Consider the following 25,130-nt stretch of genomic DNA (forward strand, 5'->3'; position numbering starts at 1 on the left):
TGCCATCACGTGACCTCATCTCCACTGTATACACGAAGTAAACATCCATGGATCTTCCTCCCATTCCCTATATTAGGACTCATAAGATAATAATAGGGTTTAAATGGTTCTGTATATTTACGCTCGCAGTAGAAGCGATACAGGATCTGCTTGACAGGTGCTATAAAATATATATGAAGAGTCGCCCAAAAGGACGTAAAAAAGAGTCCCGTGAAAGCTCTTTACTAGAACTTAACATTATTATAAATGGATTAAATGGGTTCGTTCTCCAGGATGATTGGAACCAGTTCATTGTATCAAGTACAGATCGAAGCAAATGAATCGGTATCATACCCCCAAGCAAGACGGGGTAAGAGGAAGAGTAAAAAATAATAGACATGCCTCGTTTCTTCATTCTTCTGGAAAAGCAGAGTAAGCCAGACCCAAAGCAAAACGAGTGGCAATGCAAGCAAGATGAGAGAAAAGCTTTCAAGCAAAATGCATGGGGCCGGACGCCTTCGTCTCCGCCGAGATGAGAGGAATATGGCAGGAGAGAGATAAAACAAACGCGAACGCCTGGGACAATATGTGGTCAACCGGAGCCGATGTCATGTCCTTCCGTAGCTCATGCCATTGAGTAGAGAGATATTAGAAGAGAAGCTAAAGAAAGCCGCATAAGACCCTTCTTTTTTTTTCCGTACTTGCATAGAAATAAACACGCATTGCAATAGAGAAAGCAAGTAAATCAGCAAAATCCTTTCCGATCCACGCAGACGATGCATCGAGAAAGATCCAGGGGATAGATGTAACAAACAGGGGGAATCACGTGGAATAAAGTAGATAACAGCTCGTAAAGATCCTGGTTAGGGCAGAGACAGCAAACACACATTAGTGTGCATTGCCTATTGAGTCAGGATAAACGAGCGAGATAAACGAGAACAAAAGCAAGAAATCACGAGGGTATGAAGGTGTGAACAAAACGCAATGGCCAACAGAAACAAATGCGCTCTCGAGCGCCTCGCACCGACCAGATAAGAATACAAGTTTGGCAATGACCTGAAATGCAATCCTCCCAATGAAACGCGATAACAAAAAAAGGAATGTAAGAGCGCCTAGGTTCCCATGCAACAGAAAGGCGAAAAGCCAAGAAAAGGACTGGCAGAAAAAGAAGGGGGGCAAAAAAAAAAAACCAGAAAAGCAAATCCGAAACAGTACTCCCGAGAGTTATGCAGCCGCCGAATGCTGATCTAGCTCACGAAACGAAGATCCCCAAATGCGCCAGATATCCCAGTTCGTTCAAACATGCCGGGCATTATCTTAATATAACGCTTGAATGGGCTTAGCGACCCATCATGTAGTCAGGGTAAAAGGAATTATAGCCGTTCAGGTTCGGTGCCGCATTGTTGTTGCCGCCAGAATTAGAAGGGGGCGGCGGCGACATCATCATTGAATTGGCTCCGTTTCGGATTCCCAGGCCCGAGTTGGGGTTGTATGAGGCATTGCCCATCAGTCCAGCATGTGGATTGACAGGGGTGTGCATGGAGGCACCATTGCGCATCGGAGGCGCAGGCATGGGCATGCCAAGACCAGGAGGTGCTGCAAGTCCGGGAGGGGGACCGTTGACAGCCGAGAACATGTTGTTGTGGATTCCACTCAAGCTGCTGCCTCCAGGAACTGCGCTCTGTCCAGAGGCCGAGTTGGACGAGTTCATGCTGCCGGGTTGACCAGAGCGCACACCCAAAGGATTCTTTGAGAAGCTGAGACGGATGCCAGTCTTGACACTGTTCGACAGCTTGTAGCCGTACAGCTCATTGAGCGCTTTGCTGGCCATGGCGACCTCGTCGAATTCCACAAAGCACATGGGTCCGTTCTGCTTGTTTCGGAAACAGAGTCGCTTGTACCCGCGTTGTTTGGAGAAAAGAGCTTTAAGTTCCTCCTCGGAAGTGTCGGGTGGCAAGTTGCCCACGTACAGAGTGTTGCAAGGAGGATTCAGATCATTCGGGTTCGCAGCAGGGAGGCTGTGGCGTGGTGTGTGCTGAGCGTTGTATGGGAAATTATGGCCCTGATTCGGGTATGCAGATGCGGGTGTTCCACCGCCCATGCGTTGCGCGCCACCCCCGGGGTAGTTCTGCAAAGGTGGCGATGGCATGTTGGTCGACAGGGACATATTGGCAAAGCGGTTGGTCGGAATTTGAGGGTTGGTGGCCCGGCGTCCAGCGGAGACATTGGTGGAATGGCCATTCTCTGCATAGCCCACCGGATCCTTGAGCAGCTCACCCGTCTCCTCGTCCGGGTCTTCATCAATCATAGACTTCCCGGTTATGCGTGGGAGGTTATCAATGCTATTTCCGATCGGAGATTGTGGGGAGAAAAGGCTGTGCATCCGCGAGCCTGATTCAGAGGTCGGAGGAAGTCCTTCGCCAATCGGCTGGTTGGGGTTGGCGTTGGAGAGCCTCTCTAGGCTTTGGAAAGTGCCGTTGAAGCGCGACGATTGGCGCGCAAGGGGACCGTTCGAGGCACCCATTAACGCACGACTCGCGGTGTGATCGATGGTGTTACGGCGCGTGTTCGATAGATTCGCTCCCATCGGACCGGGGTACATCTCGACGACCATGTTGGCGTCGTTTTTGGAGTTCGGCTTGCCATCGAGGAGGGATCTGGCCTCTTCTGCGGCTGGCAAAGTAATGAATCGCGCGATCGCGGTCAAGAACCCGTCATCCTCCGGCAAGTCCAAGGTCACAAAGTCCGCGTCAACAAAGTCTTTCGCGAAAAGGAGCATGCTGCGCAGGGCTTCGCGGCTCGTGTTTCGCGGCAGTTTGCGCATGAGAATCGCGCCTCCATTTCCGCGATTCAGGCCATTCAGGCCCTGGAGGTTGCGATCGTTATCGCCCAAGCGCATGTTGTTATCGAATGAAGTTGTTGTACCGATAGGGGAGAAAGGGTATGAGAAAGACGGGTTCATAGATGAAGGCGCTTGCGACGCATTCGGACTATACACGTCGGTCGACATCGCATGCTGAGCCGTCAAAGGCGCCTGCGAAGATGGGAGTGACTGCTGTGGGGGCGAACCAGATGACACGGACTCTGTGAGCTGTGTAGTTCCAAAAGAGCCGGGACTCGTACGAGTAGACTGGCTAGAGCTGCTGCTCATCCCTCCACGAGATTTGAATTTTTTCGAATTTTTTCTTCGCCTTTCGGGGGTTCGCGATCACACAGGGGAAGATAGTCTAGGTAGGGGAAAAAAAGGAGTCGCGGGATATGGAAAGTCGAAGTTCGGGGCAGTGATTTGTAATGCGACAAGAGATCGTACACCAAACGCGATGCAACGATAGAAATGAAGGAAGGCGAAGGCGAAGGCGATTAGCGATTCGATCGAAAGTCGAGTTTACTCGAATGGTGTCTCATCGGATTTGCGACAGGTTGGACTTATGAGCGCTTTGAAAACGATTGAGATAAAGATGGAAATTGACAAGAATGGTAAGATGGATGCAAAAGGGAGAAAGGTTTGAAAGGAGGGGATGAAGGAGAGTGCAGGGGAGGGGGGGAAGAAAAGAGTCCGGAACGGTCGAGTGCCAGTCCACAAGTGCCAGATCCATGGATCTGCCCTTCACGACGCGACTCAATGGGGAACAGGTATGTGACAGTGGAGGTACATGGGGTTATATGTAGATCTTCCTATTAGGGGATGTACTGAAAGGTATATGACAGTACATGGTCAGCTCCTTACACAATTTTACCCAATTTTACACAGTCTTACACCTTGGCCCTGGAAACTGGCCGCATGCAGAGAGTTACCAAGTGCGTGCCCCGAGGTGACTTGTGGTGACTGTGGAATGCCCCGGTTTTTTTCTCTCTTTCTTTTCTTTCTGTTCTCCTGTATCTTAGAGATCGACGGGTGGATCATAAATGTATCTCTGGAAAAGCACCGGCCATGCAAGTAAAGTGCCTATGCGGCTTGCCGTACCCCGGCTCTGCACGCGATTGGGGCTCTACGAAATGAAACATACATACCTAGGTACACCCACAGGGATGTTTTACCTACTCCGTACAGACTCGGTAGAATAGGTAATCCAAAGCCGGTACCAAGTCCATACAATACTGGGCGGACAGTTTATTGGATGAACCTTGAATACATTTACTGCCGTTAACCAGTCCAGATCGCAAGAGCCAACGGCTTGATATCGCATACCTCATACCTCAAGTCATGTGCCTACATTATATTGTACATCTAAGCCCATTTTATAAAGTAGTAACTTGGAATAATACAACCTTGGAAGGTCATCGCACACATCCACGGAATCCCAAAAGTCAAAAACTGGCGATCCTCCAGGGTCACTGGCCAATTGCCACGGGTCCAACCCCGGCAACACATGGGATTGGCTGCCACGGGGAAATGACTTGGGCTTATCGAGGGGGCGATGGTTCATTTGGTTGGGCCGTGGAGAGAAGCCACTGCTTAGGGGCTTTATTAGCACTACTTCTTCAGTGTGCCTGAACTGGTCATCGGCGCGTCAAATGTTTTGGCTTTCATGTTTACTGAATACGGTTTCCAAGGGTATCTTTCGATGCATTTAAGATTTACTTGTGGTTTAGTAGCATCTGTATACCTCATGACTCTACAATGTAGGCATATATGAGCAGTTTATGGACAAGTATGCTTGTAACGCTTAGGCTACCTCGGTACGGAGTGCGTGCCTGCCTAGGCATGTGTTCTTCACCGTAGAGACAAATTCAAATCGTATCAGTAGATATTCATGCTGCGGCTCATCTACCGCGTAGAGTCAGAGCAGTCAGGCTGCCACATAATATACAGAGGTTCCCACAAGGCAACTCAAAAACGCCAAAAATGCCAGCAAAATCAGGAAAGAAAAAAGAAACACAGCGCGACTTCCGACCTGTCATCGATGGTGCCATGCCTTGACTTTTCCAAGGTCCTCCGATGTTGTCCGGCCGAGTACACAAAGAATGTCGGAGGGGAGAACCTTGGAAAGCTATGTAGAGTCAAGCATGCAAGCACAAGCAGAAATCAAGCTTTGTCAAAAGTAGTAGGTTTGGGCGCAACAAGGCCAGCCTAGAAAGAGGTTCAAGAGTTAGCAAAAGAAGTCCGTATAATAACAACGTAATCCCGTCCGTATGATCTGCTGAAACCGCAGACCCCTCAAATGCTCCGATTTCCAAAACTCTCGCGGATAAAGAAAACAGGGTCAGGCTTACCATGCCCATCAGTTTCCAGACGGGATCACTAGGCTGCGCACCAACACCGAGCCAGTACTTTGCGCGTGACCGGTCGAGGGCAATCTCCTTATATGGGCGGGCATCGGTAGTCTCGTCGTACAAGTTCGTGGGACGTTTCGGGATGGGGTTGTAGGTGCCGATGACTTCGAGGGGCTTGGCGCCGCGGGCGGAGCTGGAGATAATAGGGTCAATTTCAATCGTTCTCGATGATACAGTGCACAATGGATTGAAGCACTCCCTAGCCTGGCAACGTTGGTGTTTGGCGTTGGAGGCCGGGCGTATCGGGGTATCCATTCACGGGGGAAAAACCACATACCGTGCTTGCGCAACGACAATGTTGAAGAACGGGTTGTGCTTGTTGCCGAAGCGGGCGAGTCGAATCCGGAGAACCATTTTGGCGGGTGTGTAATGCTTTTTCAATTGGAGAGAGCGCAAGACTGTTCTTTTGATGATCCCATTTGCCCTCCGCAAAAGTTCTAGGTGGTGCGGAAGAACGATTGATCCGATGTAGCCAAATATGGACTAGCGCATATATGATGTAATGATGTGAGGACCCTCAGTAGATCTACTTCGGAGCTGGCAGTCACTTTGATTTACACAGTTTCTGTGAAGTTACTCAATTAGCCGAAAGACTAGCTCTGACATTAACATACTTACATGATCCGTTCTATATTCACCCGTCTTCATCTACCTCTCTCCATTCGTCGCTACAGTAAACCAGCAATAATGTCTTTGAAGGTATAGTTGTCTGATATTAGCTCCAACAGCATATAAACTGACAAATATCCTAGGCAATCTCGGCCAAAGATGCCGCGTCACTTGACAAAGACCTCATGGAGACCGGTGGTTGGTCTCTAGATCAATTGATGGAGCTAGCGGGACTCTCTGTCTCGCAAGCCGGTAAGCTCCATCGATCTTGAACATACACTCAGGAGATACTGATACAATGAGCAATCAGTATGGAAAATCCATCCCCCTAGCGCAGGCAAGAATATCCTAGTTGTCTGTGGACCAGGCAATAATGGTGAGAGCAACTCCAATCTTGCCATTCCGGGCAACAATAACCTAACAAATCCCCAGGAGGAGATGGCCTCGTAGCCGCTCGACACCTAGCCCACTTTGGCTACACACCATCGGTGTACTACCCAAAACAGGGCAAAAACGAGCTGTATCAAGTACGCAACCCCAATCACCAGAAGAACTCTAGAAGCAAGAACCAAGAAGCAAATCTAACCCAACCCAGCGCCTCAAAACCCAACTCCAAAACCTCTCAGTCCCGTTCATAGACGACTTCCAACCAGCCCTAAAGACAACGGACTTCCTGGTCGACGCCATCTTCGGATTCTCCTTCGGCGGAGCATTGCGCGATCCCTTCGGCGAAATTGTCTCGCAAATCGAGTCCGCCAACGTCCAGGTGCTGAGTGTCGATGCGCCCAGCTCATGGGATATCCAGAGCGGACCGCCGAAAGAAGGACCCGGTGCGAAGTTCATGCCACATGCGCTGATCAGTCTATCTGCGCCCAAGCCGTGTGTAGCGTTTTATCGGGGCAGGCATTTTATCGGTGGTAGGTTTTTGACGAAGGACCTTGCTGATAAATATGGGCTGGACTTGCCCAAGTATCAGGGCATTGATCAGGTTTTGGAGATTGGTGTTGATGCGGAGGGGAGATTGTAAGGGATTGAGCAGGTGTATGGTTTAGAATGCTAGTTGATTCAAGGATGAAAGAATATTTACGATTTATCTAGTGTGAAGTGGAAGAGGAAGGTAATGAAAAGCCATTGTATGGGAATCGCGTTGTCGTCGTTAGGAAGTAATGCATCTCTGATCTATGCATACCGAATAAAAAATAGCATGCACTCTCAGAGAGCCTCCCGGATCTCGCTAATAATGCCCTTGATGCGCGGCTCCTTTCCAGGACCAGAGGCCGAGGCTCTCGCGAGAACACCTTCAACCTCGTAGATCTCCTTGGCAGCGCTCTTGACCTCCTCTCCGAGTGCTGTCACCAGTGTGCCGAGCGCAACTAGTGCTCGGTAAACCGCCTCTGAGTCCTTCTCTCCAGCGATTATCCGAGTCAGTTCCTCCAGGAGGACCAGACCTCGTTCTGCGGATTCTGGAGATTGATTCCTACCCTCGGAGCTAAGATAAACTGCAAAGTTGATGTAGAGTGTTGTGATAGCGATTGTGAGGTTGCGGTTTGGTGACTCTCCGCTGCTGGCCAAAGCAGACTTCACTCCCGCCAGGATCCGATCAAATGAGCTTATGGCCAGATCGCGGCCGGCAGTCGTCTCAAATAGATTAGCAAATGTCCGCATTGCGAGCATTGCATTGTTGACGTTAAGAGGGGATTCAAAAACACCGCTGGATATCACACCCGACACAACATTTTCGTCTTTGTACTCCGCGGATGCTGTAAATGGCGCAGCAGCTGCCAGTAGACGGAGGATATCTAGGCCAGGGAGTCGGTTGGCAGCAGGCCAGGTTGTGACGATCTTCAGAATCAATGGTACTCCAAATTCAACCTCAGGTGAAACTTGAAGCTGTTGGGAAGATTCGAGCTGACCGCACAAGGCAACAACCGTTTCCACCTCCGAGGGGCTCAAAGCCACTTCCTTTGATCCATCAGACACGAGTTGTGCGTTTAATTCCTGAAGTTTCTTCGTAATAACCTTGAGGTTTGCTGAGCGAATGGAGAGATAGATTTTCTGAGGGAGCACCTTAGGGCGTGGTTCGGGGGCAGGTGGTTGCGACTCTTCAGTCGCCGCGGCGTCCCCAGGGCGGTAACGTCGGTCTGAGCCCCAAGGATCAGCACCTGCGGGTTCCTGGGTCTGCCCAATGGTGGCACCTTGAGTATTCTGAGTAATAAAGTTGGCAACCTGGTCCAGATAGGTCATGGGGAGTTCATTGTCTCCAATAAACTTGGTGGCAGCCTCATATGGATTCTGCGATGCATTGTATGGTAGTTTCAGCGGAGGCTTGCCATCCTCTATGTCAACATCGAAGACGTAGTCGTAATCCTGACCATGGTATTCGGTCTTCCGACCACTGCTTCCAGCCGAGTCCACTACCATACCGATAGCAACCCATTCTTGTGTTGCCGACGACCAGGTGTGGGCGCTCACGGTACCACCAGGCTCTCGAATCATTTGGACCTGGCCTTCCTTGGTTCCGGACTTTTCTTTGAGGAATTCCGGACCAGGTAGCTCTTCTTTATTAATCTTCCCAACTTGCTGCTCTGGAATAGCTGACTCCTTGACAGCCTGGTCAAATTGCTGCATGGCCTCCGGGGCTGCATGACGGTCAGGGCTTCTGCTGAAAACGCGAGCAATGCGGTCACTAGCACCGGTGACGATATCACCGGTCTCACTGCAAGCTGCGACACTCCACACTGAGATTGCAGGATGAGTGATCGTCTGCACACATTGGGTCCCGTTCCAAATCTTCACGGTGCGATCTTCACTGGAGCTCACCAGCTCGCCAGATGGGAGCGCAGCAAGGGAGTAGATAAAGCTTTCATGACCATGCAGAGAAGCGACGAGTTGACCCTGCAGTGTGTAAAGACGAATGATTCCGTCATTGCTAGCTGAGGCAAAGTGGGCTCCTGTAGAGTTCGAGGCAGGAAGCTTGCACAAGGCGCGGACGACGTCGTTTGAGTTCTGTACGCTTCCGAGTAGGGTTCCCGAGGTATTGAACACCCGAATCATTTTGTCAGCACAGCCTGCGGTGATGTTAGCATGTAATACTTATTAGAGCCGCATGAAGCTAGCATACCCGTGATGATTGTGTTCTCGTCATAGGCCAGCACGGCCCAGACGCTTGCCTCATGTCCCTCCAGTACGACATCAGACTCCCATTTCCCGACCCTCCATAGCCGAGCCGTTGAGTCCCAGCTGCCACTGACGACCCATTTGCCATCCGGAGACACATCTAGAGCACAGACATTGTGGCCGTGACCCAGGAGCATAGCATCTGCATTATCTTCTGCACCCTTACCAGGCTGCCTGGCTTCAATTATTGCATCTTGTCCAGCCGAAAGGACAAGGCCCTCTGGGAACTCGGATGTGGGAGGAACATAGGCTAAGCTGTTGATGAAAGCGCCGCCATGTGCAGCGATGGTATAGTCATATGCGGGAGGTGGAGTGGAGACGAGCTTCCAGAGCCGAACTGTTGCATCGCGAGAGGCGGAAAGGACGACATTTGGATTTGGGAAGACCACAGCGCGAACCTAGATTAGAAGTCAAAACAGTGTGAGTAATCTGTATGGTTGAAAGGCGCGATCAATGGCATCTGTATAGACGCCGCAGGAGCCTTACATCATCGCCGTGGCCCTCCAAAGTTGCGGAGAGCTTGAAGTCAGGCATACATAAAACTTTGAGGGAAGAAACAGTGAAAAAAGAAGAATCTGAAGAAGAAATAGTTTGAGGGTATCACTGCGGAATTAATGATCAATCAAGCTCCCCTGGATGTTGTTGTCCTTTAGTCGTTCCGGGGGATCGCCCCGCCGAAGCATCAATGGTCATATCACGTGGGCGGTAACGCCATTTGGGGAACCTGCTAGAACACGTCGAGGTCTTATCAAACACCAAGGTACGGAGATTTTGATTGGATCTTCTAGCCCTTACTTATATATTACATACTCAGGTGGTCCTCAAGTGACTCACTCATCTATCATACTGGCGAATCCCCGAGCAACCTTGGAATCATCTAGTGGACAGTCATCTCTACTTCAGTTGGAAACTTCCAAGGCTGGAGTCTATCACACGACTTAGGAAGCGAACTACGCCATAATAAGGAGGTATCTCTCAATCAGAGCGATTGGTGCCCATAACGAGATAGGCCGACGGTCGCGCTAAGGATCAAGCATAGTGCAAATCACATCAAATTTCCAAAATTCACAAACCTGATCACACTCGGGGCCCATTTTCATTCCTTTCCTCGTTGCGGAACAAAAGACATACATGATCATAACCTTGAGATATATAATTGCAACAAAAGGACAAGGAGAAAAGAGGATTAACAATAGCTAGCTAAGCCCTCGGGGGAGGAGGTTATAAGTTGGGCGGTTCCTATGTAGGCATAGTACAGTGGTAATCGGCAGTTACCGCAGTGAATGAACGTACCAGTTTCTCCGGAAACATGCGAAGATCAATGGATTAACAGGGGATCTAGCCCAAGGTGCATGTCTTCCGCTGGATTCGGTTAGCATTCCGATGAAGAGGAAAGATAGAACCACCGCCAAAGGCCTACCAAGTTCGAGAATCTGACCCCCACGCCATGCCAATTGCCATGATACCAGCGTGACGGTAGTTAGGGTCGGGGTTGCTAAAGTACTGACTCAGCGCGTTGAGCAAGGGGGCAACGCCATGGCTAAGAGGCAAGCTCTGGGAGAGCATGTCAAGGAGGCCGAGAGCAGAACGGGCACGGGTGATATCATTATCACCAGGGGCGGCATCGCCAAGCTTGGTCACGATTTGGAGAGCAGCGCGGGTGGGCTCCTCTCCAATACTATGGGAAAAGAAAACTCGGCCGACTCTATTGTAGGTGAATGAGATGAACAAGATGACCGGGTGGGTATTCTAGAACGGAAAATCAGTGCTTCTTCGACCGGGGATCACGAGTCCGAAAGAACAGAAACAGTTTCATTGTCGGAATCGAAGTCACTATCCTCATCATCTGTCGCTCCGCGCATCGCTACAATCCGACGTAGAAACCATTGCAAGTCCAACAACTCTTTCGATGGTAGTGGTTTGTGCACTGGGTCATCGGTTGTAATGGTGAAAATGTGTCCGGAGAGTATGATGGATCTCGTCTCACCATGCATCAGACAGACGTTCCCTCCTGGGCTTTCCTTAAAGCTGTCGGCCCCGTGGGGGAATGGGTGCTCCAGCGTTGCGACAAGGTCAGAAGCCTTGCTCTTGATATGCTCAGGAGCAGGCAACCAGTGGAAAGCAACGTCCATAGAGGTCTTGTCCTGGTTGATTGAAATAGGACGAAGAGCAAATAGAGAATCCTCCCACCAGAGATGGACTTGGAGGTTGAAAGATATGAGATTTTCCACTCGCTCAGTGTCCATTGTGGCTTCATGACCCTTGCCAGTCATAATTGCCTCTCGCCACTTATCGACTCGCTCTTCGCCCCAGAACACTTTGAACCAGTTCCATTCTCGCTCTCGGGGAGTATTGTCCACCTTGAACGGAACGATATGGGATACGTGTAACCCATATACACGAAACTTCGTGAGAACACATTCATTCCCATCTCGACCCAAGGCCTCAAGATTCAAGGTCAGCATTATATCTGATAGATCTTTTCGGTCAACGTACGGTATCCCTAGCTACTTTACTACGCGCCGAATCTTCGCGTGCAGCTTGTTCCGGCACAGGTTCCTGTAAAGGAGGAACCTTGCCTGCCCCTATCAATTGTCAGTTTGGTGTTACAGACGCGCTCTTTGGTGTACTTACAAATTCCAGGAAAATCTTCTGCAGGAATCCACTGCCCAAATATCTCCCTGATCAACGCCTTAAATGGGTTAGATGCCGCCGCAAGGGTTCTGAGTACCTTGATGTTACTAAACCACAGCAGGAAAAAGTTATGACGATGCAGTTGGGACATCAAGGAACCGGCATCTATCATCGACTTGATGAGGGCTTTGCGTTCCTCATCTTCAAATTCGTCAAAAATAGTGACGTTGTCATATCTTGGCTTAGTTGAGTTAGCCACGATGAAAAACAGAAGATTGAAAAAAGATAGCAAGGATATACTTGAAGATCGTTGCGTGGTTGGAGGAAAGGAAAATAAAAGTGGGACCGAGGAAAGTGGGGCCTTGGCAAACACCTACTTATCACGTGACTATGGTTCCTAGATGGGACTAGTACTCCTATACTACAAGAATAGTCGGCCGCTTGGCGTCTAAGTATACTTGAAGATGATGTACCTGGATAATCTGAATATGCAGTTGGCTCGAGATGATACTAGAGGAATTACATTAAATATCACTGCCATGTGATTTTTTACATATTCTGTTTAGATGTCTTTCTAGATGTCTTCTCAATGTTCTAAGTATCTCTTCCGATGTATTTTTAAACAGTTTTCAAAATGCCTTGCTAGATATCTTGTTATATATTTTTTATATATCTATTAATGTCTGTTTAGAATAGTTCGTCGTAAACTGTAGCTCCAACATACAAAACGACATGTGATGAGCCTCACGTGTTTCATTTATACCCGAATCAGACTAGCGCATGCCTTACCTAATAGGTGATCGGCTCCAGGGCTCGTTATTGTTTGAAATTGAAATTCAATATCCCATCTACACACCGAAGGAGTTTCATATTCCCAGAGGTCTTCTCTCCTTTTGAGGTGTCTGGTTGGAAAAATCCTTGTTCAATCCACTTTCTTCGATCCTTTGTTCTCGGCTCTTCCTCGAACCCCACATATCTGTTTGATGACTTGACGATCCTGACGAATCTCTTATGTACCTTCCTTAGACATATTGAACTCTCACTCGGTCTGGTTCCTGGATTTGTATCTTGATATCAAGTCGTGAGCTCTCAGTTGGGCACATAGCACCGCGCTGATCTGATTGGATCTCTAATACCTAACATCAAAACCACTGAAACCTCGGGAACTTCCCTCAACACCAACGAAATGACGGCCGGTAAGTGATATGTGTAGCTTGAAATCGAAAATTACTATCTTGATATATTTACTGATATGTCTTCAACAGATATCCCCAAGGTAGTCCCTCTGACTTGCCACGGACATTCTCGTCCTGTGACCCATTTGAGCTTCTCTTCCACTGTCGAAGACGAGCAATATTACTTCATCTCTTCATGCAAAGGTGAGAGAAAGACCAATGATTCTCACAACTTACCACATAATCACTAACCAACTAAAGATAATAACCCCATGCTCCGCGATGGCATAACGGGAGACTGGTACGGCAAATGAAACCAAGCCCAGAAACCACCCACTAACATCAGTTTCCAGGATTGGAACATTCCTCGGCCACAAAGGCGCCGTATGGCAAGCAAGGCTCTCTGCTGATGCCGCTATCTCAGCAACAGCAGCAGCCGATTTCTCAGCGTAAGCATCTCCCAAACCATCTCCCCCAATGATATATTAACCTCGACCCCGAATTAGCAAGGTCTGGGACACCTACACAGGCGAATGCCTGCACACACTGCAACACGCACACATCGTGCGGGCAGTAGCATTCCCTATCCAAGCAAACCCGCAAGTGCTCGCGACAGGCGGCGCAGAGAAGAAGCTACGAATCTTCGATCTAACGCGGGGCGGCAGTTCCAGCACAGGCTCAACGCCTCCTCTCCCGTCCTCAGCTACTCCGGCCACCGAGAACGGGGTAGCGAGCTACGAGATTGGCGCTGGCGTGCACGGCGGCACGATCAAGTCTATCGTCTGGAACCAGGACTATAATGTCGTCACGACGGCGGCGGAAGACCGCAAAATCCGCTGGTGGGATCTGCGGTCGCGCCACCCGATCGTTGAGTATGGTGTTGATGGCACGATTGGCTCTTGTGAGCTGAATAGTCTCGCGACGAGACCTAATGATGCGGGTATTTTGACTGTCGCTGCGGGGAAGAGTGTTTATCTCTTTGATGGCGTGCAGCCTGGCCGGTTGCTTAAGAAGGTTGATTATGACTATGATGTTGCTAGTGCTGCGGTTAATAGCGAGTCTGGTCGTCTGGTTACGGGCAGTGCGAATGATACCTGGGCAAGAGTTTATGACTTGAACACGGATGAGGAGCTGGGTATGTTCTTTTCTTCTTCTTGTACTGTGTCTTGTGGCGTTGGAATTGAGCTAACTTTCTTCTGCAGAGGTTCAAAAGGGTCACCATGGCCCTATTTGGTCTGTCAGCTTCTCCCCCGATGGCAAGCTCTACGGAACTGGTAGCGAGGACGGTACTATCAAGTTGTGGAAAGCATGTCGCGAACCCTATGGGCTGTGGAAGTGAATTTGACACTCTCATAATTGTTACAGTGTACAGAAGTTAACACGGAAGAATCTCATATATTCTTCCATTTCATTTGCGGTCCTTGTTCTGTTTATAATTTTCGGCGGCTTTTATTTGAATTTATGCTCTATCGACTTGTATCTTGCCGTCATCCATTGGTTGCAAGCAGCCTCTCGTTCTTTGTATGCACGCTTTATGGCATATGCGCATCTGTTTTTACCCCTGACCAGACGATAGAAAGACACCAAGAAAGACACCGAACAATGCAACAAGAAAAAAAGACTTTATCATGGACTCACAGTTCGCCGGTGTGGATATGCAACGAGAGCAAGGAAAAGGATAAGAGCCCAGCAAAGGTAAAGAAGAGTCGAAGCAGTAAAAAGCCGAATGTGTGATATGGACCGAGTTACAATTTGGTGGTTGAGGTAAAGTACAGAGTTTCAGCCCTCGTGCTGAAAAGCCCGAGCAATGGAAAGAGACGAGAAGAGGAGTGGAAAAAGGCCGAGGTGATCTTAATTCATAGAAAAGACCAAAAGCAATGTGTCACGGAGGCCCAAAAGATCTGAAATGCGAAAGACAAGCGAGGTTCCCGTGATCGAGTGACCGTGAAGTATTTACTCAATCATATCAATATCATCGTCGGCAGCGGGTGCGCTGGGGGCCGGAGCAGTCTGCTGAGGGACGTCCTGAGCGGGTGCAGCTGCTTCACCACCGCCGTTGTTCGCACCACCCCAGTAATCTTCCATCTCCTGGTCCAACTCCTCCTGAGTCTTGCGCGGACGGGCATTGGATCGACGGTTGGATCCATCAGTCTGTTGGGAGCGGTTGTCGCGTCCACCACCACGTCTGCCTCCGCCACGGCGGTTGGGAGAGCGCTGGTGCGAGCGTTGTCCGGGGACGTAACGGTCGATGTTGTCTGGGGCGGGCTTGGTGACGTCGCTGCGATGAGCACGGCCGTCACCGCCACGGCCACGGCGGCGTCGGCCATCTGCGTTGTCCTCGGGGCTCATGCTGCGGTCGTCGCGGGGGCGTTCGACGCGGTCCAAGAGGCTGGATCTAGGGCGCTGTGCGGAGTCGAGGGGATTACGTTCACGGCGGCCGGGGACGAGAGAAAGACGGATGGGCTGGCCCTTGGCGTTGGCTCCGTCATACTCCTTAATGGAGGTGTGTGCATCCTTCAGGCGGGCGTATGTGATGTAAGCAACTCCCTCGGAGCGTCCAGCGCGGTCGTAAGAGACACTAAGTTCAGAAACAGGTCCAATTCGGCCGAAGAGATCCTGTTCAACGAAGAGACCTGTTAGGAGTGTTCTTCTGTGGGACTTGAGTATGAGCTGATTGAAACGTACATCGAGATCGGTTTCGGTGATGTCGTAGTGAAGATTATCCACGCGAACCTTGGTCAGTGTGCTAGAGCTAATAATTCAATTAGCGCCCTGATCAGGCAGGCTATCAAGTCAAAGGCTGATTTGATGGGAGGCTCCATACCGATCGGAGTCATGTCCGTCGCGACCTCTGCGGCCTCCACGGGACGGGCGGGCTGAAGAGCAATGCTGTTAGAGAGGTCCCGGCAAAAGTACGGGGAAGCCACATACATCGGTCGTCGTCAAATTTGTCGTGCACCCAGTCGCTAGAACGAGAGACCCGTCAGTATCATCCACGCCGTAGTAGCCAGGGAGGTATAATCACAGGTTGAGATCGACACGGTCTGAAGTGTATGGCTGTTGTTATCGAAAAGACTTAGCGTTAGCTCCAAGTCAGATGAGATATCGTGCAAAGTTCTTTTCCTTGTCTTTGCCGTGGCGTGTTCGTTGGAGTCTCCAACGATCCAGAGGACTGGCTACGATTGTCACGGAGCAAGAAGAGAATTCGCAGAGGAGGAAAAAGGAGGGCGGACCTAGGTACCGAGTGAGATGTTAGCTTCACTGCCATGCAAATATAACTCCGAAACAAAGCCTCGGTTTCAAGTCAAGTTGTACCTTTCTGACGCCATCGCGCTCGGGGCGACGGCCGGGGTTGTTGTGACGACGAGGACCACCACCACCGCCTGAGGGGCGACCAGGGTTCCGCTGCAATTGAGTGAGTCAGTTGAACGTTTTGGTGGTCCCATTGCTCGCTGGAGCCTTACCGTGTCTTCAGCGATGATCTCGTCCAAGCTGCGGTCCATCTTGGAGTGTATGGCTGAGGATGCGATTGAGGGAAGAAATAATATGTGTAAGAGAGAGAGTGCGGTCAAGAAATTCAATTATGACCAGTGTTTAATGAAAAAAGATTGAAAGAAGTGAGAGGTGTCAAGGATTACAATGAGTCGCAGGCTCATCCTCAATCAGCTCCGATGGATCTGGGGACTGTCACATGACATATATGATATAAATACGGTAATGATCGGCAATATCCACTTCTACGTACATATCAGACCCAAAATAGCTTCAAGGATTCCATTGTAGGAGCAAAAATTTGTTATTTTATGGCATATTGATGTGTCTTGCTATCCTCGCTTGCCCAAGTCCGACTCTCCTCTACCGACAGTCTTGAATATTGAAAATTTTCACATGGTATCCTGATTATTACAAACAGAAAAGCATACACCAACACAATACATATGTGTTAAAGAGGGACAACCACCGAGCCCCAGGATGCAAGATGAACCAGGAAAAAAAACAAGAGGGAAAGATCCGGGTTTCAAAAAAACATGAGAATCCTCGCTGAAAACACCAGAAACACAGCAACACCAAGTCAGTGCAAATCCCCCATAACAACCAGTAATGCTGCGCAAATATCAACCTCAAGGATACCTTTTATTGCTCACTCCCATTATTTTTGTTTACTTCTCGCATCTTCTCCATGAAGCTAATGTAGTCGTACTTGGCCAACTCCCGGTCCTCGAGTAGATCGGGGCCATCGTGTGTAGGCATCGTCTTAACCAAATGCTCAATAACTTCATCTGGAATGAGCGAGTGTCGGAGGTCCAGTTCTGTGACATAGGGCTGCAGGAGAAGTTAGTTATTATAGCCCGATAATTTGTTAGATATCAAAGAAACGCTTCACATACCTTGCCATCGGCAACTTCCTTGAAACTCTGGAAGACCTGTTCCGCTGTATTCTGATCCTCTGTCACACTGACCATAAACCGAATAAACTGCTCGAAGCTGACTCCGGCATTTTGTGACAGTCGGTTGGCCCCACAGACATCCACGTAGACCTGGTGCATCTCGTCCTCGTCGTAGACCAGTCCCAGACTGGCCAGTGCTGCGGAGAACTCGAGCTCATGGAGCGTGTTAGAAGAGTCGCGATCGAAATGGCGGAATACCGATTCAAACTCTTCCAATTGGATAGGGGTCAGATTGGTCATATTGCGCGCAACCATCTGGTTGTCAAGGAATGCCAGCTTCTTTGAAATGCTGGATTTGACGAGACTCAGCTCATACGCAAGCTCGTCCAGGGTGTATGTGGTGAAGTCGTTTTCTTCAATATTGGCCTCCGCGCACTGTTGGTCCAATTCTGCGATAGCGTCGAGGAAGGCGTCAAGGGGCGGCAGGTTACCATTTAACTTTTTAACATGATCAAGCTGATCCTCAACATCACCATCCAGTCCGGAGATCGCCAATGACAAGGTCTTCAGGGTCAGTGCAAAGTCATTTGCCTTGTCAGCAAAGGAGCGGCGTAGCTTGTTCTTGATGTCACGGATTGTTTCGTTTATAAGTTGACTGCGTTCATGCTCCTCCCGGGTAAGGATCTCCCACTCTTTGTCGCAGTTTTCTGGACTCAGTTCTTGCGGTGGGTCGTAAGGACGCAGTCGATATGTACCCAACTTGGTTTTGATATTGCCCAGCAAAGCAGCTAGATCAGATTTCTCGGCCACCCATTGGCGTTTCTCGTTCCGTTTGTAGAGCGAGAATTGATATGATTGTTCTTTGGCATCTTTGTATGTTCCCTCGAACGAGGAGCTCTTCCAGTGATCGCGCTGGCCACGGATCAGTCGCAATAATTCCTTTACTCGGCGCTCATATGAGTTCTGCATATCCCATGCGCCGTGCATGTTGTTGACAAACTTCTCCACTCGTCGCCCAGCATTCTCAACTCTCTCCAATTGCGAGAAAGCGTGGAACCAGTAGGCGATGTAGGTCATGAGGGAGCGTTCGTCGGGTCTGGGTACGTCGCATACATCGTCCACGTCGAGCAGGTCTGGGATGCCAATTTCGTTGGATGCGATCTCGAAGGCCAGCTTCATATTTCCACGGTGATCACTCTTATCTAGTGAGTCGTAGTCGATCAAGTCTGGTCGGTGGATATCGAGGAGCGCGCAGAAGGCCAAGCCGTTGTTCCAGCTGGATGAGAAATCTCGGACCTCTACATCGTCGTAGCATGCCGTCTTTCGTTGACACCAAAGTAGCAATCCTTCCTTTGCAGTCATGCCCTCTTCGTTGATGTCACTGATGGTAAATCGCAAAATCAGGGTCCAGATTAAACCCAAGATGATCTTTTGGTTGCCGTCGACAATATCCTCTGCTCCAATATTCGTCATCTGAATCCTCCTCCCCTTGATGAAATCAAGACTTTTGTTCACATTTTCGAAGCGCTGTACGCGCAGTTTGGGTTTCGAGGCATATCGACCGAGGGACTCTCCTCCAAGGATTTCTAGGAGGTGAATAAGAATGACCTAATATGCGATCAGCGACTCGAAATTAGTGAGCGGGGCACAGGTGGGACATACGCCGTCGGAGAGGTCAGTGACCAAGTCCTCGATGGACAGGCTCCGTGCCTTCACCTTGTCATTCAACCTAAGATTTCTCGTCAGCTGGGGTTCATTCAAAGAGAAGAAAAAAAACAAAGTAGGGGAGGTACCATTTGGTGAAGGTCTTTTGCTGCACATTAATCCACTGCTTCTCAACCGTCAACATCTTCGATCACGTCGGAGACATTCAGGGCCGATTGGCAATGATAGTGTCGGGAGGTGACAGCGAACAGGGTTTAGGGTTAAGGAGAAAATGGCTAGGATGATCAGAGAGGCTTAAAGACTTGGTTTCCGATTCGGACTGAAGATCAGACAAATGGAGCACAAAGGGGGGGGGGAAATAATATCGAGGGGGTGGGGGGGTGTTTGTCCCGCGAGTCGGAGTTGAAAATCACCCGAGCAACCGTGTTTATTCTTCCTTTACTCGAAAGAAAAGCAATCGGTTTATTAAAATAACTTCAGAACACAAAGGATGAAAGAATAGTTGAAACTGGAAGATTAGGAAATTTATCAAGTGACAATTTGCAGCTGCATCCCTTGTGGACCCACTTCTAAGTATAGACCTCTATTGTTTACACCCCCTTTGTCTTTAGATGGGACACAAGAAGAGTCGGCCGCTTATGCGGCCGTGTCAAGTCTTTTTTGGTGGTCGTTTTTGATGGTCTTTTCGGATTCTTCTCAGTTAGTCTTTTCAGATGTCTGTTTTTATAGATATTGTCCCCTTCTCAGTTTGTTAGCTAGACGGCAGAAAAAGGGAAAAAAAGCATACTTTGTGTTGAGACTTTTCTATGTATAACCTTTGATTATATGAAGCGATAAGGGCTACTAAACCTGCTTAGCTCTTCTGAATCTGTGAAAATTTAACTGGTCTTCTCTTTCTGTTAGACATCTTTAGGTCGAGTTTCAAATGCCCATTCTGGAACCGTTGGGCACTGTATGCAGGCCCAGTGAGCACGTTCATATATAGGTACTTTATTCGCATAGATCGAGACTAATAACACCCCCTTTCCCACCCATTCTCAAAACTATTAGGCATTAAGGATCAAGTTATCCTTTACACTCTCTTGCTAAAATTATGGTAGCGTGGGACTTACCAAGGCCTACTCATAAAGAGGAATCTATAACTAATCGGAAATCATACTATTTTGTTGTCTGAATATCTAGCTAGCCCTAGGCCTAGAGGCCCAAGGCACTGATACTTCATCATATAAGTGTCATGTGCCGACACTGAAGGAATATTACATCTAAATCTTCGCCTTCTTATTCTTGCTCCAGACTTGCAGACTTGCACATCAGGAATCTCGCGATAGTTTAGAGGGAAGAATTGCGGACCTAATATCTTCTTCTGCACCTTGCCTGCCCCTGGCTGGCTTTGGAAGCTCACCCTTAACAACCCGTGATATAGTTGGCATTTTATACCCATTTAGCTTGCTCCGCAAGTACTCGCGCAGTTCTGCAAGCGTGGGGCCCGCACGCGTCACATCCTGGTCTCTCTTCAGGCTAACAGCCGCCGCAACACGCTGCCCGTATTCCTCAAAACTCTTCCATGGAGATCTTCGGGCCTATCCGAGATAAAACAAAATGTGGCTTCTGTGCCTTCCGCGCCTCTACTCAATGTGACTCATGTCCCTGTCACACCACATAGGCTAATCATTCTGAGCCGAGCTAATTCCATGTGTTCTTATTTGACCAGAATGAAATTGAGTATCTCTTACTCGAGCTCAGCCTTGTGGGGGAGCAGGTGTCAGCAACAGGCTTCATTTCGGGACGGGTAAGAGATCGCAACTTACAGGCTCCACTGTTCTAGGGGCAGTGAACCAGAGTTGATTGCATTATGCTTAAAATGCGGCTCAATATTATGCTTTTATCGAAGATTTTACCCCTTCCCTTGCTTTCGGACATTGCAACGTGTGGTGATCCTGAATAGGATATCTATACGCTTTGTTGCATCATGTCGCGGCCGGCAGACCACAGTGGGTAGAGCTACGAGAATGGGCACAACCCTAACTTCTGGTGTTTTGCCCACACGAAGGATAGAAATCCCAAGTGGAAGTCCATATCCACCATCTCAGAATGCTTGGTGACGTGTAGGTTTCAAATTGGATCTTGGGGGTTGTATCAACAATAGCCTTCGTTTGAAATATATACAGCTTCACCCTCACAGTCTCGCGTTCTCCATCCCCCCCCCCCTAAACTGATAAACAACATCCCAAAAACTCTCTATAGGCAAAACACAAAATACTAGGTTGAGGGGAGGTTTTGGTTTTGGATATCAAGGGCTATACATGGAAAAGTCGGTTTGCACATTTTAAGCCGTTTTTACCGCCTATACTCTAGCTACAACACCAATAAGGGCGAAAATATCTACTAAAAGGACATCTAAAAAGATTACCAAAAAGACTACCAGAAAGACATGACAAGGCCGCATAAGCAGTCCACTATTCTTGTGTATAGTATGTAGATTTCTTATGGCAAACCACCTTAAGTAGATGTGTCTACTAGAATTGACCGAAAAGGATAACTACAGAGGGGTGGTCTGATTTTCTCGAAAACACTTTAGTAAATTACTTTGGGGATTCCCGGCAATGTTTTTCGATGGCGCAATAGCAGTATAAAAACAATTGTAAGCCTAATCAAATGGTCAAATGGTCAAATGGTCAACTGCTATCACGCAATTCTTTAGTGGCCAAGGTACAATGTAGGCACAGATTTTTACAATGGCAAACTTTTGGCAGTAAACAGGTACGAGATTAGAGATTCTTGAGTAGAATAGGTAAGTAGACTAAAATTCGGTTTCACTTAACTCTGCGCATAGGTGCCATTGTAGAAAGAAAGCGTGATGCCGCAAAGCCGCGGTGGTGTTTGAGTTTAGTCATCGAAAATGACCTCATTTTCGCAAAGCGGGGCCAGGAGATTATTCTTTTGAAAGACTCAGAACTCCCAGTCGACTTCTTTTACTTTCGCAAACAATACCCCTCAATCACTCCAATATGTCCGCCTCCTTCAAGATCACTGATCTCCTGCCCCTCCCGAACTCGAGTGTCCGCATCCCGCGCCTCGGCTTCGGTGTCTACCGCTCCCCCACCAACCAGTGCGTGCAGTCCTGCCTGAAGGCATTGGACGCGGGCTACCGACACATCGATACAGCACAGTTCTATGCCAACGAGGCGGAAGTCGGCGAGGCACTGCGCACCACTAGCGTCCCCAGAGATCAGATCTTCGTCACGACCAAGGTCCTCAGCCCCGCAGCCTCGGTTGAGGCTACCTACGATAAATTGCTAGCTTCCGTGCACAAGATCGGCGGCGCAGATGGATATGTCGACTTGTTCTTGATTCACTCCTCCAGTTCCGGCTCTGCTGGGCGGAAGCTTTTGTGGCAGGCGCTTGAGAAGCTGTACGCGGAGGGCAAGACGAAGAGTATCGGTGTTAGCAACTTCGGTGTGGGGCACATCGAGGAGATGCGCTCATATGCCCAAGTGTTCCCGCCCCATGTTAATCAAATCGAGGTTGGTGCTTTTTCTTCTATTACTACTCTTCTATCTACCTGGGTAGTTGTCTGGTTTGATCGTGGTCACTGACATTCTATTTTGCAGCTCCACCCGTGGTGCCAGCAGCGCGTCATCGATGAATACTGCCAGAAGAACGGCATTATCGTCGAGGCGTATTCGCCCATTGTGCGAAACTATAAAGCCAACGACCCAACACTAGTGGAAGTCGCAAAGAAATACGGCAAGTCCACTCAGCAGGTCTTGATCCGCTATGCGCTGCAGAAGGGCTGGGTGCCTCTGCCCAAGACCGACACCCCCGAACGAATCGTGTCCAATGCGGATGTGTTCAATTTCGACCTCAGCGTGGAGGATATGGCTGTGCTGGATTCCTTCGATCAAGGCAGTGCCGGCGCTATCGTGGAGGCCGTGGACAACGAATGAGAGATCTTTGGGGCATATTCTTCATGACCCAGGCGATTCGAAACCAATCAGGCTCGACCAGGCGATGCAATGTAATCACATTGCTCGAGGTCAATAATCCGGCGGCTGCATCAGGAAAGCATTGACAGATTGAAGCGTGGCGCGAGACGGGTTCACGTCATGTTTCGACGACACGAGCCAGGCTAGACGCTGTCGAATGAACTGCTTGCTGATCGCACGTTTGCTCAGTGAGGCATCGAAGCCGCCTGTGAGAAGCAATTAGTTATTTTTTCCTCTTCCATATAGCGTTTGAATCCATCACCCAGACCATCTGGGGCATTGCATACATACCCTCGTCGTTATAAAACAGACAAACGATCGCTAGAAGCGTCCCTGCCGAAAGGTCTTTCCCATTCTCACAGGTAACCAGCACCGACAGCGACGAATCCGTCCCAAGGCGTGTGCCGATAAACTCACGCACCTTATCCAGACATTTCCGTAGATCCCGACTCCCCAATTTTCCAGAATCACAACCCAAATTGAGCCGCTTCGCATCGCCCTCCACATCCGCAGCACTCCCATTGCAGTCAATGACAAGATCATACCGACCTCCAACATCAACTCCCGCCCCCGAGCCAATGTACAAATTGCGCGTGGGAGAAATGAGCGTCGCATCCTGAGCCACATCCAGCAGCTTATGCTCAGCCACCAACCGGTCAATAAGCTCCGGCAATTCGTCTTCAGGTGTATTCTTCAAAACAGCCTGATTAGCCCAGAACACCGGCGGCGTCAGCCCATACGCCCACGCCTCGCTATCATCTCCCGCGCCTTGGATGTATCCGCCCTCGGACATTTCGGCGCCATGCACGCGCCTCGAAGCCGAGCATAGTACGAGTAGATTGTACTCATCGCTCTTGTGCAGATCCTCTGGGTGGAAATAGCTCCTGTTGGCCCAGGCGATCTGGATTGGTTTGCCAAGTTGCTGGCGCAGATTGTCCAGATCCAATTTTAGGCTCTAGTGGTATCAAGTATCAGCCACTTTTCCCCAGATGCAGTGAAATGGTTTGCGCAAGTCACGTTAATGTTACGCATGCGTACCTTTAGTGAATGCACGAATCCTTCGATTCGATTCTCGATCTGTGCTTCTTCCGATGCGCCCAGGTAATCGGGTGGAAGACGGACTGGGTGGTATGCAGTTGCGGATGGGAACAGGGCTCTGTTCAGGACGGCGCTCCAGATTGGGACAGTTTTTGATAATGCGTCTGGCATCACTAGCGGCGGGTTAACAGGGTGCTTGAGGCTTAGCTTTAGCCATGATATGCATAGTGACCATCTGGGTAAAGGGAGCGGGGTAATTCTATAGTTGGGGATGGTGCAGGTAGAGGTGGTACATACGTTTTCCTCGGCGAGTTGAGTCCACAATTACACAGCTGCAGAAGCAAAGAAAATATAGTCAGCCTTTTCCTTTCTTTTAATGGGACCTTGGGATGATCATTCAGTGGTGGAGTTGTTGCCATGGTTTATACTTGGGTCAATGAAGGTCAACCAAATGCACTCCAACACAGATGTCAATCCACAAGCAAAAAATGACAGTGAAAAAGAAGCTAGACTAACCCCCCATGATCCCTAGCTAGCGGGAGTAGCTGCAAGTTCAGCCTACGAAAGCTAAAATCCCACTGGCCGGTGTGGCCATCGGTGCTTTTGAAATAAGCACTGCCAGCCTTGGCCGTAGGCGGGATATACCAGCTTCCGCAGCGTTCATTAGCAACCAATGGTAGGCCATAGTGGTCAGCGACCTCTTGCGCAAAGGTGGCGTCGGTCTCGATAGACTGGAGCCTGTTGGCGACGGACAGCGCCGATCGACGCAGAGACGAAAGCGTCTGTGATATTGACAGCTGAGCCGACGGGAAATGAAGGGACTCTAGGGTCGGGAAAGTATCGGAGGACCCCATGCTTGCTTTGTCTTGGCTAAAGCTGTTATTGTCAAGTATATTCGATTTCAAATATTGCAGCAATATCAGGTTGTACTCCGGGGTTGTACTAGGAGCCGTTTCGGGTTTGCGGGCTGTGCAAAATGGCGATTTCGCCCGAGATCTGTTGAGTCGTGATGGCTAAATTGCTTTTGATTTGATGAGGCGTTATGTTGCGGTTTTTTTTGGTCTTCGGGTCGAATGTGAGGGAAGGCCGTTGTGGAATTAGCAGGTTTAGGATTTGAGTGTGGCCAATCATGGTGATTGTATGGAAGAGGTGGACCCGGGTTCGTACGATGTATACAACAGTTGTGCTACATGGTTCCTGGTTGT

At 49.3% G+C, this 25,130-nt stretch overlaps 10 protein-coding genes across 10 annotated transcripts; 3 read left to right on the forward strand and 7 right to left on the reverse strand.

Moving 5' to 3' along the window:
- Positions 1-1,318: 1,318 nt before the first annotated feature.
- N7471_007541 (uncharacterized protein) lies at positions 1,319-3,130 on the reverse strand (the record flags this gene model as incomplete). Its single annotated transcript, XM_057280260.1, has 1 exon — positions 1,319-3,130. The coding sequence occupies one exon, from the start codon at positions 3,128-3,130 to the stop codon at positions 1,319-1,321; it is 1,812 nt and encodes a 603-aa protein (XP_057134520.1).
- A 1,875-nt stretch (positions 3,131-5,005) lies between these two features.
- On the reverse strand, positions 5,006-5,607 carry N7471_007542 (mitochondrial 37S ribosomal protein bS16m; the record flags this gene model as incomplete). The annotated part of the gene is made up of 3 exons (XM_057280261.1): positions 5,006-5,050; positions 5,194-5,386; positions 5,531-5,607. The coding sequence occupies 3 exons, from the start codon at positions 5,605-5,607 to the stop codon at positions 5,006-5,008; spliced, it is 315 nt and encodes a 104-aa protein (XP_057134521.1).
- A 264-nt stretch (positions 5,608-5,871) lies between these two features.
- On the forward strand, positions 5,872-6,889 carry N7471_007543 (NADHX epimerase; the record flags this gene model as incomplete). The annotated part of the gene is made up of 5 exons (XM_057280262.1): positions 5,872-5,952; positions 6,006-6,114; positions 6,173-6,238; positions 6,295-6,389; positions 6,458-6,889. The coding sequence occupies 5 exons, from the start codon at positions 5,872-5,874 to the stop codon at positions 6,887-6,889; spliced, it is 783 nt and encodes a 260-aa protein (XP_057134522.1).
- Positions 6,890-7,074: 185 nt separating this feature from the next.
- Positions 7,075-9,573, reverse strand: N7471_007544 (WD repeat PLAP family protein; the record flags this gene model as incomplete). Its single annotated transcript, XM_057280263.1, has 3 exons — positions 7,075-8,930; positions 8,984-9,437; positions 9,526-9,573. The coding sequence occupies 3 exons, from the start codon at positions 9,571-9,573 to the stop codon at positions 7,075-7,077; spliced, it is 2,358 nt and encodes a 785-aa protein (XP_057134523.1).
- Positions 9,574-10,455: 882 nt separating this feature from the next.
- Positions 10,456-11,908, reverse strand: N7471_007545 (uncharacterized protein; the record flags this gene model as incomplete). The annotated part of the gene is made up of 4 exons (XM_057280264.1): positions 10,456-10,788; positions 10,842-11,483; positions 11,536-11,598; positions 11,654-11,908. Coding segments are annotated over 4 exons (1,293 nt in total), but the record flags the coding sequence as incomplete, so codon positions are not given.
- A 951-nt stretch (positions 11,909-12,859) lies between these two features.
- On the forward strand, positions 12,860-14,187 carry N7471_007546 (WD40 repeat domain-containing protein; the record flags this gene model as incomplete). Its single annotated transcript, XM_057280265.1, has 6 exons — positions 12,860-12,869; positions 12,939-13,052; positions 13,110-13,149; positions 13,202-13,297; positions 13,355-13,983; positions 14,051-14,187. The coding sequence occupies 6 exons, from the start codon at positions 12,860-12,862 to the stop codon at positions 14,185-14,187; spliced, it is 1,026 nt and encodes a 341-aa protein (XP_057134525.1).
- A 614-nt stretch (positions 14,188-14,801) lies between these two features.
- Positions 14,802-16,351, reverse strand: N7471_007547 (putative RNA binding protein; the record flags this gene model as incomplete). The annotated part of the gene is made up of 7 exons (XM_057280266.1): positions 14,802-15,464; positions 15,534-15,600; positions 15,673-15,724; positions 15,780-15,814; positions 15,874-15,905; positions 16,164-16,253; positions 16,313-16,351. 7 exons carry the CDS (start codon positions 16,349-16,351, stop codon positions 14,802-14,804), a joined length of 978 nt encoding a protein of 325 aa, XP_057134526.1.
- Positions 16,352-16,815: 464 nt separating this feature from the next.
- Positions 16,816-19,231, reverse strand: N7471_007548 (alpha-actinin, sarcomeric (f-actin cross linking protein)). The gene is made up of 4 exons (XM_057280267.1): positions 19,030-19,231; positions 18,899-18,965; positions 17,237-18,844; positions 16,816-17,171 (listed from the first exon to the last, which is right to left on the reverse strand). Exons 1-4 carry the CDS (start codon positions 19,083-19,085, stop codon positions 16,983-16,985), a joined length of 1,920 nt encoding a protein of 639 aa, XP_057134527.1. The 5' UTR covers positions 19,086-19,231; the 3' UTR covers positions 16,816-16,982.
- A 2,678-nt stretch (positions 19,232-21,909) lies between these two features.
- N7471_007549 (aldo/keto reductase family protein) lies at positions 21,910-22,848 on the forward strand (the record flags this gene model as incomplete). The annotated part of the gene is made up of 2 exons (XM_057280268.1): positions 21,910-22,425; positions 22,513-22,848. The coding sequence occupies 2 exons, from the start codon at positions 21,910-21,912 to the stop codon at positions 22,846-22,848; spliced, it is 852 nt and encodes a 283-aa protein (XP_057134528.1).
- A 90-nt stretch (positions 22,849-22,938) lies between these two features.
- On the reverse strand, positions 22,939-25,056 carry N7471_007550 (initiator tRNA phosphoribosyl transferase family protein; the record flags this gene model as incomplete). The annotated part of the gene is made up of 6 exons (XM_057280269.1): positions 22,939-23,093; positions 23,179-23,842; positions 23,926-24,098; positions 24,223-24,257; positions 24,442-24,795; positions 24,869-25,056. The coding sequence occupies 6 exons, from the start codon at positions 25,054-25,056 to the stop codon at positions 22,939-22,941; spliced, it is 1,569 nt and encodes a 522-aa protein (XP_057134529.1).
- Positions 25,057-25,130: the final 74 nt, after the last annotated feature.

The sequence above is a fragment of the Penicillium samsonianum genome (assembly GCF_028829775.1).
Source record: "Penicillium samsonianum strain IBT 33392 chromosome Unknown utg000004l_segment0_segment0, whole genome shotgun sequence".
NCBI lineage: Eukaryota > Fungi > Ascomycota > Eurotiomycetes > Eurotiales > Aspergillaceae > Penicillium > Penicillium samsonianum.